Source organism: Capra hircus, chromosome 13, assembly GCF_001704415.2.
Source record: "Capra hircus breed San Clemente chromosome 13, ASM170441v1, whole genome shotgun sequence".
NCBI classification, from domain to species: Eukaryota; Metazoa; Chordata; class Mammalia; order Artiodactyla; family Bovidae; genus Capra; species Capra hircus.
Genome location: NC_030820.1, coordinates 32,056,887 through 32,073,001, shown reverse-complemented (window position 1 = coordinate 32,073,001; position 16,115 = coordinate 32,056,887). Strand labels below are relative to the sequence as shown.

The window sequence follows — 16,115 nt, the reverse complement described above, 5'->3', positions numbered from 1 at the left end:
AGGGCCTTAGAAACTCTGAGGCTTTGCTCAGAGTCCATTCTGCGTTGTTGTTTGGAAATCAGAGTGGATTATATAAATTATTTATTCTCTTGGTGATGGAGAGGAGAATGGTGAATGCCTCATGACAAAAGTACAAGAGGAAAAAACACAGTAAACAAAAAAATGAAGCTGCTTCTGATTCAAACAGAAGAGAATTGGCTGTTGTGTCAAGGTAATACCAAGAAAGAACAAATAGAGGAGCCTAGCTCAATGGGAAGCAGATATATTGAGCAGAAAGGTCTTCTGGCAATAGAAGGCCTCTGAACCAACAACACAAAAGGCTGCATCAGAGCACTGCTACCTGCCTGGGCTTCAGTGGGGAAAGGAGGATGGAGGCATTTCCTAAAATAGATGTCCCCAAGTTATATATAGCAAAGATGTTAGGTAACACATAGAACCTTTAATTCAAGGCTTCAAAAAACAATATGGTGGGTTTTTAATTTTTCAATGGCTGTGTTTAAAGACACTTTCAAATTTTTAAAAATTTTTAATTGGAGGATAATTGCTTAACAATGTAGTGTTGGATTCTGCCATACAATGTGAATCAGCTATAAGTATATATATATATATCTCTTCCCTCTTGAGCAAATATTTTACAAAACATTTTTAAAACATATTTACCTATTTGGTGAAAGATGTGTTTTTGTTTTTTTTTTCCCCTGGTCGCAGAGCTTGCAGGATGTTAGCTCCGTGACCAGGGGTCAAACCTGTGCCCTCTGTGGAAGCATGGAGTCCTAATAATCACTGTTTTAAAATGAAGCTAGTTTGTAACATTTGGGTTAATCACAGACCGAATGGTCATGAGTTTGAGCAACTCAGGCAGATGGCGAGGGATAGGGAAGCCTGGCGTGCTAAAGTCCATGGGGTAGCAAAGAGTCAGACACAACTTAGCAACTGAACAACAACAACATCACTGAAATCAAACTCGGCTCTCTCCTACACTCAAGCAGGTCCTTGCCGTGGGTAAACAAGCTGATTCTTCCTTGTGATCATTTAAAGAAATAACCAGAATCTACCCTATTCAATGAAAAGAGACCCAAAGAGTAAATGATTACATAGTTTCAAACTCTTGCAACAAAATTAATCTTCTGGTTTATAGATAAAAAAGAGACCAAGAACCTAACTTTATACATGATCAGAAAACTGTGTGTATACATGTGTACATCTATTTATACACATATACACATGTATATAATGCACTTTATGTAAATATAGAATTAAAATTACATTATTATAATGACCATCAGAAAGAGAAGGGTGGTCACGGAAAAGAATTTGATAATATTTCTCTAGCATGATTTATTTATTAATAAAAATGTCTTGAACGTTGGGCAAAGGCCAGGCATTCTTGCTGGACAATAGGGATATGACACTGCAAAGGGAACAAACAGAAGCTGAACGTCAGAGGTGGGTGTCAGACACACAAAGGAGTGATTACGATCAGATAGAGGAAGCGCTGCTATTGAAAAAGAGCAAGGATGCCTGCCCTAGACTTGGGAGCAGACTCTATGAGAAGCAGAGGCCAAAGACGGTGGGAAGTGAATGACATTAATGCTACTGGGACATTAGAGTGTGAAGATGCTAAGGGTTAAGGCCTAGGATACAAACAAAGGCTTGATCAAGGAGGGTCTTGTAATAGAGCTACCATACGACCAAGCAATCCTACTCCTGAGCATATACCAGAGAAAACCATAATTCAGAAAGATACGTGCAACCCAGTGTTCACTGCAGCCCACTATTTACAATAGCTAGGACATGGAAGAAAGCTAGATGCTCATCAACAAATAAATGGATAAAGAAGATGTGGTACATATATGCAAGGGAACACTAGTCAGCCACCAAAAAGGAACAAAACTGGGTCATGTGTAGAGATGTGCATCAACCTAGAAACTGTCAGAGTAAAGAAAGTCAGAAGGGAAAAAACAAGTATTGCATATTAACATATATGTGGAATCTAGAAAAATGGTACAGATGAACTTATCTGCAAAACAGAAACAGATACACAGATATAGAAAACAAATGTATGAATATCAAGCAGGGAAGGAGGGGTAGGATGAATTGGGAGACTGGGACAGACATAAATACACTTGATACTATGTATAAAATAGATAATTAACGAGAACCCATTATATAGCACAGGGAACTCTACTCCATGCTCTGTGGTGACCTAAATGGGAAGGCAATACAAAAAAGGGGGAGATACTAAACATATGGCTGATCCACTTTGCTGTACAGCAAAAACTAACACAACACTGTAAAGCAACCATCAGCTCAGTTCAGTCGCTCAGTCGTGTCCAACTCTCTGTGACCCCATGAATCGCAGCATGCCAGGCCTCCCTGTCCATCACCAACTCCCGGAGGTCACTCAGACTCACGTCCATCGAGTCGGTCATGCCTTCCAGCCATCTCATCCTCTGTCATCCGCTTCTCCTCCTGCCCCCAGTCCCTCCCAGCATCAGAGATTTTTCCAATGAGTCAACTTTTCGCATGAGGTGGCCAAAGTACTGGAGTTTCAGCTTTAGCATCAGTCCTTCCAAAGAAATCCCAGGGCTGGTCTCCTTTAGGATGGACTGGTTGGATCTCCTTGCAGTCCAAGGGACTCTCAAGAGTCTTCTCCAACACCACAGTTCAAAAGCATCAATTCTTCGGCACTCAGCTTTCTTCACAGTCCAACTCTCACAACCATACATGACCACTGGAAAAACCATAGCAACCATACTCCAATAAAAATTAATTAAAAAAAGAAGGGCCTTGTATTATATAACATGTTGATTGGATTGTCCTGTTATTCCCAGAGAATGGAAATCCACTGAGGATTTTAAGCAAGGAAATAACATGCTTACTTTTGAGAAAAATCACAACAGTGACTGCAAGGTGGAGAAAGGAAAGTTGAAGAATGAAGGCTAAGACAGGGAGATTAGTCAGGAAGCTCCCACAGCAATGTGGGGGGAAATAACTGGAGCCTAGACTAGGGTGTAGCTGGAGGAAAGAAGAGAATAGATTCCAGAGCTCTTGAGGCAGAAGTGATTGAAAGGGATGACTGGATCTCAGAGACGAGAGAAAGGACAATGGCTCACTTCTGGTTTGCACCACTGGGAGCACCTTTTAATCTGATCTGTATGGTGGAATCAGAGATGAGTTTGGTGGGAGAGGGAAGGGAGCAGCAGAGATGAGGAAGACCAGGACAAAGGTGACTGAATTCCATCTTCCTTGGCTGTGCCTGCAGTGTCTGTGCTGTTTCCAGATAAAGAAAGGGGGAGACTTTGGATGGTTCTATGGGTCTGAAGCTTGGAGGAAAGATCTAAGCTGGACATACTGATTTAGTGGCCACCAGCAAAGACACAGAATAGTCCCAGCTATCATTTTTGCCATCTCTACTAAGGCACTTTTCTTTAGCTTTTCCTTCTTTTAACCATTCCTCACATGTATGTTGGTATTCATCAGTTTCTCTAAGAATTGAATACAGAGGTATGACCATGAAAAGAAATAACAGTATAAAAAGAAAATGAAAATCTATTCTGTGTGGAAGAAGAAATAGGAGGAGATCTATGGAAACAGGCAAACGAGGCATCTCAGAAGTGAAGAGAGAGATGGTTCAAGAGAGTCAGATGGGGCCAAAACCAATGGATCTAACTCTTTGGCCCATTTTGACTGGAAGAAGATGATTCACTAGGCCAGCATAAATTAATGGAAATATCTCCTCAGATGATTTATGTTACTCTGCTCAGACCTTGTATATCCCTTCAGACCTTCCTTTACCTAGGAAATACTCTGACAATCAAGGCAATTCAGAGTGCGTATGAATTCAAAAGGACTTGACCATTCTTTGAGAAACAGTTCTTAGCCTGCAATGCAAAGTATTTGAGCCCTCTCCCATTTTTGAGCACATCAAGTACCCCCTCAAAAGACAGGCCTAAAGAATCAGCCACAACCTACCTTTCTTGTGTCAAAGTACTTGGAGTGCTTATGGAAATTTCTCAGCTAACAGATTCTTCCACTTTTGGATTATTTTCACTCCATGCATTTCAAGCAGACTGTTTTTTAATGGGCTAGGATAGGCGTTATATACATTATTTTATATCTGATAAGCCTTTCTGGAGCGAGGTAAGGGATATAGGCATTTACCACATTCAATGTTTATTACAAAAATAAAAGTACTTATTGTTAAAGTCTAGCAACATAAACAGTAAAATCCCACCTGGTCCTTGATAAGCCCACTTCTGTAAGCCACCCACACATTGGTATAGCCTTCTTGGCCTCTTCTTAAATACTATATAGGCATAAACACAAACACCCAGAGAGACATAAACACAAATACCCATATAGTCATAAACACAAATATCATATAGACATAAATACAAACACCCAAATAGACATAAACACAAACACTGATATAAACATAAACACAAATACCAAACAAACAGAAACAAAAACCCACATAGTTGTTGTTGTTCAGTGGCTGTCATGTCCAGCTCTTTGCAATGCCATGAACTGCAGCATGCCAGGCTCCTCTGTCCTTCACTATCTCCCAGAGTTTGTTCAAACTCATGTCCATTGAGTCAATGATGCTATCTAACCATTTCATCCTCTGCTGCCCTCTTCTCCTGTTGCCTTCAATCTTTCCCAGCATCAGGACCTTTTCCAATGAGTCGGCTCTTCACATCAGGTGGCCAAAGTATTGGAGCTTCAGCTTCAGCATCATTCCTTTCAATGAATATTCAGGGTTGATTTCCTTTAGGATTGACTGGTGTGATCTCCTTGCAGTCCAAGGGACTCTCAAGAATCTTCTCCAGCACCACAATTTGAAAGTATCAATTATTCAGTGCTCAGATAGACATAAACACAAATACTTATAAAGACATAAACTCAAATACCCATATAGACATAAACACATGTATAAAGCACATGATTATACTATGTACAATGCTCTGCAACTTAATTTGAACATAACATGTTCTCAGAATGTAGACCTCCTTCTCTATTGGTCTATACAGATCCAACTTTCTCTTTAATGCTGGTATTATTCCCTGTACACATAGTAAGTTATTTGTTTTCCTACTGTTGGATATTCTTGTTAGGTCAAACACATTTGTAGTGTTCTCATATACTCCTTTAACTCCAGCATTAGGCTAGGCCTTCCTGAAGGTGGGGATTAGGGGTTCAATTCCTCTTTTGTATTTTGAGCTTTCAGGATAGTCCTCAGCAAAGAGCAAGCACTGAATAACTGCTTCAAGAATGAATGGGTGGACAATGATGACCACAGCTCCTGGTCATTAGATAAACTTTACAGAGGCTTCTTTAAAACAATGAATTCATCCTTCCAAAAGTGATGGCTCTTTCTCAGCAACTTTCTTACCCCAGGAGTAGTGCTCAGATGTAGGGGGAGGGGGCACGACAATAACTAAAACAGTTCACAATTAAGCACTTATTCCGTAAGTATTTTCACTGTCTAACTCGTGTAATGTTTACGGCCAACCTATGGGTAAGGTTCTGCAGTAACTCATTAACAGAAAGGGAAACAGAGGCCCAGGATGATGGAGTGACTTGCCCAAAGGCCTACAATGTACAGACTCTGTGCCCATGCTCCAGTCTGTCACACATATGTTAAAGCACATCTTCCTGCTCCCATGTTTCCTGCATTATTCACAGGAGGGAAGATAGGAAACAGCCTAAGTGTCCATCAACGGATGAATAGATCAAGATGTGGGGTGTGTGTGTGTGTGTGTGTGTGTGTGTGTGTGTGTGTGTCTGTGTGTGTCTGTGTGTGTGTATCTGGTCCATCTAGTCAAAGATATTTTTTTCCCCAGTAGTCATGTATGGATATGATAGTTGGATTATAAAGAAAGCTAAACACCGAAGAACTGATGCTTTTGAACTGTGGTGTTGGAGAAGACTCTTGAGAGTCCCTTGGACTGCAAGGAGATCAAACCAGTCAATCCTCAAGGAAATCAGTCCTGAATATTCATCAGAAGGATGCTGAAGCTGAAACTCCAATACTTTGGCCACCTGATGCGAACAAATGACTCACTGGAAAAGACCCTGATGCTGGGAAAGACTGAAGGCAGGAGAAGGGGATGACAGAGGATGAGACGGTTGGATGGCATCACCGACTCAATGGACATGAGTTTGAGTAAACTCCGGGAGTTGGTGATGGACAGAGAAGCCTGGCATTCTGCAGTCCATGGGGTCTCAAAAGAGTCGGACATGACTGAGCAACTGAACTGAACTGATAAATGTGTATGTGTATGTGAGTGTGTCTACACACACCCCCCACTGGATAATTAAGAATTGGTATACGTACACACAGGGCTTCCCTGATGGCTCAGTTGGTAAAGAATCCGCCTGCAATGCAGGAGACCCCAGTTTGATTCCTGGGTCGGGAAGATCCTTGAAGAAGGGAAAGGCTACCCACTCCAGTATTCTGGCTTGGAGAATTCCATGGAATGTATAGTTCATGAGGTTGCAAAGAGTCAGACACGACTGAGTGATTTCACTTCACATACAAACATATACACAATAAAGTATTATTTAGCCATGAAAAAGAAGGATATCTTGTCATTTGTGACAACACAGTTGGATCTTGAGGGCATTACGTTAACTGAAATAAGTCAGGAAGACAAATACTACAAGGTGTCACTTACATGTGGAGTTGAAAAAAGAAGTAAAAGACTCACAGGAACAGAGAAATAGTAAAGTGGTTGCCAGGGTCTGGAGGTTGGGGAAAATAGGGAAAGATTGGTAAAAAGGTACAAATTTTCAGCTCTAAGATGAATAAAGTCTGTGGATCTAATAAATGACATAGTGTCTTGAGTTGACAACACTATCTTGTAGAACTGAAATCTGCCACAAGAGTGGAACTTGAATATTCCCATCAAAAAGAAAGAAAGAATAAAGATAAGTATGTGATGGATGGTGTGTTCATTAACTAAATGGGTGGAATCCTTTTATGATTTATTCATTTATCAAATCATCACAAGGTACTCTTTAAAATATCTCATAATTTTATTTGTCAAATATATACCTCAAAATAACTGAAAAAATTTAAATGCTATCTTCCTAAAAATAAGTTCACAATCAAAACTGTCTCTCCAGTGGGAAGAAAAGCAGTGAGTGATAACGAGATGAGCTGAGAAGACTCGAAAGCAACTTAGAGGATCCCACGGTCTCTGAAACTTCATCAACAAGCTTATTTTCAGTACACGCCCAGAGGTTGCAAACTGCTAACTTAATTTCATCTTCCCCCTCTGTGCTCCTTAACATTTATAGGCCTGCTCATCTTTCTCATTTTCTATTAATAAAATGTCCCCACATACCAAAGCTTATAATTAAAGCAAAATTTAAAGCTCTGAAAAACTGAAGTCGTCAAATAGCATTTTAACTGTGAAATATTTTAAATACTCATGGTTGTCATTTCTGAAGCTGAGGTCTACTGCTCTGATATAAGCATCCATCATCTTAAGAATATTTTCACATTCCAGAAAAATGAGCATGAATTAAAAATATTTTTAGGATTAACGGCACTTGACAAATTTGAGGGATCGAATTAAGGATTTTAATATGGCCCAAATCAAAAACTATTAAAAACACATGCAGTCCCAAATCTTGAGAAATCTTGAGAAAATACCTTTAAGAGTAGGTCAGGCAAAATATGCATAAATTTAACTTTTAAAGACGCAGGTCTTAAAAGTCAAGAAGTACCCTTCAAGGACATCTTAAAACAGAGCTGGAAAAGGACTACATTTTTTAAGATATACAATATATAAATATGCATATAATATATACATATGTAGATGGCATCACCGACTCGATGGACATGAGTTTGAGTGAACTCCAGGAGTCGGTGATGGACAGGGAGGCCTGGCGTGCTGTGATTCATGGGGTTGCAAAGAGTCAGGCACGACTGAGAGACTGAACTGAACTGAACTGATGTAGATATATACATCTCTATTAAAACTTTTATGCATATGAACTTTATTCCTTTATCTGTTGGAGAAAAAAACTGATGCCTCTTGAAACTCTTTACAAAGTCTTTCTGCCATAAAAACACATTTCCAGAACATACATAATAAGTTTTTAGCTTAAATTTATTTTCCCTAATAAGACAATTAGGATAATTTGGAAAAAGTATGAATGGTGAGAAAAACTATATTAAAAAATACATTACCTACAATTCTGCTAAGCAGAAATCTTTATTTCTTCAACTTTGGTACTTCTCAAGTTCAGTGATAACTGGGTTTTATACTCAAAAGCACTATAAAATTTAGTGTTAATTAAATAGAATTATAATCCCATTATGTTTAAGTTACAACCACACTCCAAACGAGATGCACAAAATGTGGTATATGGAAGAGAAATCAATTTCCGTTTGAATCTCAGCTTGGCCCCTACCAGATTCCATGGCCTGTGGCAATGAAGTTTCTTCTCTCATTGGAAGTTTTCCCATCTATAAAATGGTGTTATCACTTGCCTTGTTTTTTTGTACTCTTAAAGCTCATTTTAACGTCGAATGAAATGATAGGGCTCCATGTATTTTGTTAGATAAAGATACACACACACAGTGGAATATTACTAAGACATGAAGTCTCCCGTTTGCTACAACATGGATGAACTTGGAAGGTGTTATGCTCAGTGAAACGTCAAACAGAGGAAGACAAAGACTGTATGTTATCACTTACATATGGAATCTAAAAAAATGAAATAAGTGAATATAACCAAGCAGAAAGGAACTTACAGGTATGAGAACAAACTAGTGGTTACCAGTGGGGAGAGGGAAGTGGGGAGGGGAAATAAGAGTAGGGATTAAGGAGGTACAAATGACTACATATCAATAAGCTACAAGGATATATTATACAGCACAGGGGATACAGACCATATTTTATAATAACTAAATGAAGTATAATCTATAAAAAACTGAATCACTATGTTGTATGTCTGAAACTAACATAATATTGTAAATCAACTGCACTTCAATTTTAAAATGAGCGATTATTTGCCATTTTCCTCCCTACCATCTCCTCCTGCTCTCTTCCTATAGTCCATCCAACTCATGATCTCATTTCACTGTGGCTTGCAGAGTCTGAAAAACAACTGTGGAGCGGACAATATGCTAGGAGCTGACAAACAGCATTTCACTTTAACTCTAAAATGAAAAGAACCTCCAAGCTTGCCCTATTTTCCCAAATAGACAGATGAGAAAGCTAAAACTCAGAAAGAAAGAAAAAAAAACACCTCCCCACTATTACACAGTAAATAAACGATGACATTAATAATCAAACCCAGGTCGATTTGATTCCACACTTTAATTCTGCCTGAATATGCCACGCTGTCACTAATCATTGTATTATGCTAACCATCAGTTCCTTTTCCTTTTGTCAGTTCTTTTTCAAACAAACAAGCCTCAAAAGACAGAGAACTTAATAGAAAAAGAATCAAGAGACTCAAACAGGTACTTTACAAAAGAAGCTATTCCCCTGGTCAATAAATATACAAGAAGGTGCTTGATTTCAATAGTCATCAGAGAAATACCAAGTCAAGCCATGTATGGGGGCACTTGTTGACTAAAAGACAACTTTACGTTTGGGTGAGGCACCGGTGCTAAGAGTGTAAATGGACTGAACCACTTTGGAAAGCTCTTCCCCAGTACTGACTTAAGCTGAATAAATGTATATGCCCTATAACTTGGCAATTTTATTCCTAGATTTATACTTGACAGAAGTGCATATGTAAGCATCAGTAAAAGAATATGTCACAAATATTTATAACAGCAGTATTTACAATAGCCCCAAACTGTAAAATACCTGAATGCCTCTCAAAAGCAGTTATGGGTCATTGTATTATGGTCTAGTCACATAATGGAATACTATATAGCCAGCAGAAGTAGCAGGCAACAGATGTAACTATGTGCAACCATATGGGTTAATCTCCCAAGAGAATGATGAATGACATTAACCAAACAAAACAGGAGTAGAGATGAAATGAGTCCATTTATATAAAATTTGGAAACAGGAAAACAGCTTCCATGATGCTGGCAGCCAGATTAGAGGGTACTGTGGAGGAATGGTATGGACCTAACAGAAGCAGAAGATACTAAGAAGAGATGGCAAGAATACACAGAAGAACTATACAAAAAAGATCTTCATGACCAAGATAATCACGATGCTGTGATCACTCACCTAGAGCCAGACATCCTGGAATGTGAAGTCAAGTGGGCCTTAGAAAGCATCACTACGAACAAAGCTAGTGGAGGTGATGGAATTCCAGTTGAGCTATTACAAATCCTGGAAGATGATGCTGTGAAAGTGCTGCACTCAATATGCCAGCAAATGTGGAAAACTCAGCAGTGGCCACAGGACTGGAAAAGGTCAGTTTTCATTCCAATCCCAAAGAAAGGCAATGCAAAAGAATGCTCAAACTACCACACAATTGCACTCATCTCACACGCTAGTAAAGTAATGCTCAGAATTCTCCAAGCCAGGCTTCAGCAATACGTGAACTGTGAACTTCCAGATGTTCAAGCTGGTTTTAGAAAAGGCAGAGGAACCAGAGATCAAATTGCCAACATCTGTTGGATCATGGAAAAAGCAAGAGAGTTCCAGAAAAACATCTATTTCTGCATTATTGACTATGCCAAAGCCTTTGACTGTGTGGATCACAATACACTGTGGAAAATCCTTCAAGAGATGGGAATACCAGACCACCTGACCTGCCTCTTGAGAAACCTATATGCAGGTCAGGAAGCAACAGTTAGAACTGGACATGGAACAACAGACTGGTTCCAAATAGGAAAAGGAGTATGTCAAGGCTGTATATTGTCACCCTGCTTATTTAACCTGTATGCAGAGTACATCATGAGAAATGCTGGGCTGGAAAAAGCACAAGCTAGAATCAAGATTGCCGGGAGAAATATCAATAACCTCAGATATGCAGATGACACTGCCATTATGCCAGAAAGTGAAGAGGAACTGAAAAGCCTCTTGATGAAAGTGAAAGAGGAAAGTGAAAAAGTTGGCTTATTAGCTCAACATTCAGAAAACCAAGATCATGGGATCTGGTCCCATCACTTCATGGGAAATAGATGGGGAAACAGTGGAAACAGTGTCAGACTTTATTTTGGGGGGCTCCAAAATCACTGCAGATGGTGACTGCAGCCATGAAATTAAAAGACACTTACTCCTTGGAAGAAAAGTTATGACCAACCTAGATAGCACATTCAAAAGCAGAGACAATACTTTGCCAACAAAGGTCCGTCTAGTCAAGGCTATGGTTTTTCCTGTGGTCATGTATGGATGTGAGAGTTGGACTGTGAAGAAAGCTGAGCACCGAAGAATTGATGCTTTTGAACTGCAGTGTTGGAAAAGACTCTTGAGAGTCCCTTGGACTGCAAGGAGATCCAGCTAGTCCATTCTGAAGGAGATCAGCCCTGGGATTTCTTTGGAGGGAATGATGCTAAAGCTGAAACTCCAGTACTTTGGCCACCTCATGCGAAGAGTTGACTCATTGGAAAAGACTCTGATGCTGGGAGGGATTGGGGGCAGGAGGAGAAGGGAACGACAGATGGTGAGATGGCTGGATGGCATCACTGACTCGATGGATGTGGGTCTGGGTGAACACCGGGAGTTGGTGATGGACAGGGAGGCCTGGCATGCTGCGATTCATGGGGTCGCAAAGAGTCGGACATGACTGAGTGACTGAACTGAACTGAACTGGAGGAATGGGGAGCTGACTGGTGAGGGGGGGGATTGGATAAGGGTTCTGACATTACTTGGATTCTTGATTTTGCCATTGTTACGCAAAGTCGTTCACTTTGGGAACTTTCACCAGATTTGACACTTAAGATTTCTGCACTTTTCTGCATGGAAGCTCCACTTCAATAGAGTCTACCCCAAAAGAGTCAGTATCAATCTCTTCTCCCCCAAAGCATGCAAATGTCCATATTTTAGAAGTGTTGTACAAGATGCACACTCAACTTACGAGGCTTCTATATCTTTTTATGTTTAAGAGTATTTATTCAGCTGACAGATTTTGCTGTCATTTAATAAAATAACAATAGAAGGACAGTTGAGATAAAAGTAGGAGCTGGGTTCTAAGAGAATGATTGTTCAGTACAAATAAAATCTTGAAGACTTGATTGTAATTTCAGATACTCAATAATGCCAAAAAGAGGCTTATGCATCAAGTCTTACAGAGATGGAGAGGGGCCACAGACTATAGGGCAGTCAGTGGACAATCTGTGAATATGAAGACAACATTACACAAGTTAGGAGAGGGCGTCTAATAAAGGTGGCAGCTGTGGGAGGGAAAAACCGAGAAACAAAGGACTATAGCACCTGTATGTGCTGCTGCTGCTGCTGCTAAGTCACTTCAGTCGTGTCCGACACTGTGTGACCCCATAGACGGCAGCCCACCAGGCTCTGCCGTCCCTGGGATTCTCCAGGCAAGAATACTGCAAATGTATGTAACTTTATTCAAAACCCACAGAACTTTCATATTCTTTCTGAGATGATGTGAGACTAGGAGGAGGCCTTGAGGAAACTGTCATACTAAAATAAGGTATAAGAAGTAGTGGAGGACTGAGATACACACACAAACTCATTATACTAATAACTGAATTATACAAACGACTGAATTATCCATTATACCTAATATGTGTATTTTTACATATACACATACTTAATGCCAAAGCTTTAGTTGGAATTTAATACTGGCATGGTCTAAGTCATCATCCTACTAAACTGATAATAAATTAGAGAAAGGCCACCAGGACAGTGTCATCATCCCACTAAATTGATAATCAATTAGAGAAAGGCCACCAGGACAGTGCCCTTAATGGATGAGGCCTCATCACTCCTGCTGCCTATGGGTTTGTGTGTCCTTTGCCCTGCTCTCCACCTGTTTATTCAATGAGCGGCTCCTCGACTCCACATGTTGTCTGCTTGGCAGGCAAGTGAGAACTCTCACGATCAGATATATACATGAAGAGTTCTTTTCCTCCAAGGAAAATGAAATATGTTTCAGATTTAACATCCTACAGCGCTGGGTTGACCATCTATAAAGAAAAAGGCAATCCATACATTAAACTGCCAGAGAAAAGAGGCCAGAAGAGCAGCAAGTGGGTTACAGGTTAGAGTTCCCGAGACAGAAATGGTCTAAAATAAAGGAAAGCTTGTTTCTAGTGACCAAGGCATATGAATTTCTTTAATCTTCAAGGTAAATTTGTGCTGTATATTTTTGGCTCCTTTGCCAAAACATAGGGTAAAAAAAGTTTGAAAATTAGCAGATGAACCAAATCTCTAACCTTTCAGTAGAGACCCCAGAAGATACGGTTTATGCTGTCTCTTCTATTTATTTACATGATGTCAGAAAAAGGACAAAAATAAGCTGGGTAAAATGATGACTATTTTGTTTGAGGTTTTCAGATTCTTTCAGAATTCCTCTAGTGAGAAGGCTACATATTCACAGATTTCTTCTCATTCATTATATAAGAACAAACAGAAATACATGAAACTAAGGAATTGTCAATCTTCATAAGTCTATAAAAATACAGATTTTAAATTTCAAATGATTTCTATCTTTAATTTCAAGATTTTCTTTATGTGGATAATTTTATACCTTAAAAACTTTCTAATACTTATTTCCAAATCCTATTTAAAAGCAATTAATCTTGCTGTTGGAAAAAAGTCATTCTTGCAGATGTCGTCTTTAAAAATCCTTGCTGGCACTACTACATTTATTCCTTACATGTCAACTGTTGAGTCCAAATGACAAATGACCCTGAATAGATAACTGTTACAAAAACCTTTAAGTTAAAGAGACTTCGTAAGCTTTTACTATTGAATAAAATTGAATATTCTCTTAGGATCTGATAGGAATACAACTATTCCTTTCACACCCTTCCACAGCCCTGGTCTCTAATAACTTTATTAGGTTGATCGTATCAGATTTTGACCTTGTCTGTCCTGGACGTGTCACATATATCTCTTATAGTGGCCAATTTTCCAAGGTCACAGATTTCTTTACACTCTGCCCTTACGTATTGATGAGCTCTTTGTCGATTTCCTATTCGTTTTGCAGCCAGGAATCTCAGATCAGTGTTAAGCGATTCAGCACCGCAGTTTGTCCAGCCTGCATAAACCTCTTGTTGCCTTTCACAACACTCCCCGAAAATCAAGTAGCCACATGCAATGCAAAAGGAGGCTGGAAATAAAGCCAGCACTTCCTCCGAGCTTGTCGGCTAGCATACTGCACTGCATCTTTCAATTAGCATCCAATCATTTTAAGTAGTGATACTTCACTGTTTGTGTAAGCCTGCCTTGTAGAATTTAATACTCAGACAGCCATTTTGCAAAACACAGCAGGTCCATGAAATAAGGGCTATTTCAGTGAAAGAGTCACAGAATGATGAAGCTGCTGTAAATGCTAGCGTAACTGCAACAGCTGTGTCATGCATCAAATAATTATCATCTACTCTTTTACTAAAGCTGTTCAAAATAGGATTTAAAAGGAGCTTCTTTGGCTATCTTTAATTTGAAAAACTCCGTGGTATTTCTCCCTAAAAATATTTTTTTCATGCCATCATTCAAAAATGAAAACAGCACTACTCTATGTAAAAGAGAATATCAACTGGTTTGAACTGATACAGACCTCTGAGAAAATATACTTCCCAAGCAATCCCAGTGCAAGCTATTTCCGACCTTATCAAAGTAACCCGGCATGAAAGATACATTAAAAAAAAAAAAAATCTCCGGAAAGAATCTCAGAATCTCATAGACCTCAGGTGGCTGGAAAACTCATTGTACAAATGATTGATTCTCTGGCTGATCCTCAGCACAGGGATTAAAAACATCTGAAAGAGGCAACATGCACCAGACAGACACGGATAGTATTTTCAGCCCCTAGCTGCAATTTACAGCAACAGAAACTTACATAGGACACCCGTGCTCGCCTCCGATGCACCAGCCCACAGCACTGCATGAAGAGCCGTGCAGAACGCAGTCAGCGTGTGGTTTCACCGAGCTGCACTGTGCCTCCGCTTCTCATCAGAGCCACTGTCCATTTCTCCCCACCTTCCACTCCCAGGTAAGAAGCATAGGCAAATCAACACTTAGCTTCTGCCTCCTAGGTAGTTTCTAAAGACACCACTGTTCCTGCAAGCATGCCCAAACTTTGTTTATCCCTAATTTTTTTTTCTTTTTTCGGGGAATCTGATCTCTTCTTCTTCAGGGAAGAAACTGACCAGAAATCTACCCCAAGCATCATTTATTTTCCTGAAATGACTCTTGCTAACTCACACTTGTGACTGTCCGGATCATCAGAGTTTCTTGGCAACGTTTTGACAGTAGCCATTCTCAACTGGGAAGCTTTTCAAACAGCAGAGAACCTTTGCATCTCACAAGTCTGCAGGCTCCTGCTTTTTTTGCAAGAGGAGGCCTACTCCTGATGGTGTTTATGTGACTGCCTCAGAGAACGCGGCTGCTCCCGCGGCTGCTCTGCCATTATTGCCTTCCTCCCCGTGCGCAGATTGGCAGCAGGATCCCTGCTTCAGTGTTGCCTCCGTATCACTTTGGGCATATCTGATCTGCGACTTCTCCCTCCTCCCTTTCCCCTGAAAAATTACAGAGTCTAGACTTTAATTCACTCCGGATTCCCAGGACTACACAACCACCCTCCAAATTGTCAGATGCTTCGTCTTGCAGTACGTGCTTCACATGAACCGTAGGAAGGAGTGACTTCAGGACCCAACACAGTCAACCACTACAGCTACACAGATTTTTGTGCTTTTTTTTTTCTAACTGCCAAAATGCTCATTTTCTACATGAAAGCCCATTAAATAAATGTAACTCTGGCAAGCAAAACTGATCTGAGTCAGAGCTAATTAATTAATTAGCTAATATATCACCTATGATTTAGATACGAGAAACCCAACAAGCCTGCCTTCCAAGCCCGTGATCTCACAAATGAATATTCCTCCTAAACTGTAATTTACATCTTTTTCCTAAAGACACAGTTTGCTGACAAGGAGTCAATCGCAACATTCTTTCTAAAAGTCCTTGTACATGTCACACCTGAAAAGATGAATG

General features: G+C 39.9%; 1 protein-coding gene across 4 annotated transcripts in view; it reads right to left on the bottom strand.

Moving 5' to 3' along the window:
- CACNB2 (calcium voltage-gated channel auxiliary subunit beta 2) overlaps positions 1-16,115 on the bottom strand; it is a 421,050-nt gene that overhangs the window by 263,713 nt on the left and 141,222 nt on the right. Inside the window, exon 1 of one of the 4 annotated variants that reach the window (XM_005687989.3) lies at positions 14,962-15,824. The exons of the other annotated variants lie outside the window; for them this stretch is intronic. Within the exon in view, the coding sequence (XP_005688046.1) occupies positions 14,962-15,009 (48 nt within the window). The 5' untranslated portion in view covers positions 15,010-15,824. Of the gene's footprint in view, positions 1-14,961; positions 15,825-16,115 lie in introns of those variants that run through there. 4 annotated transcript variants of the gene reach the window in all.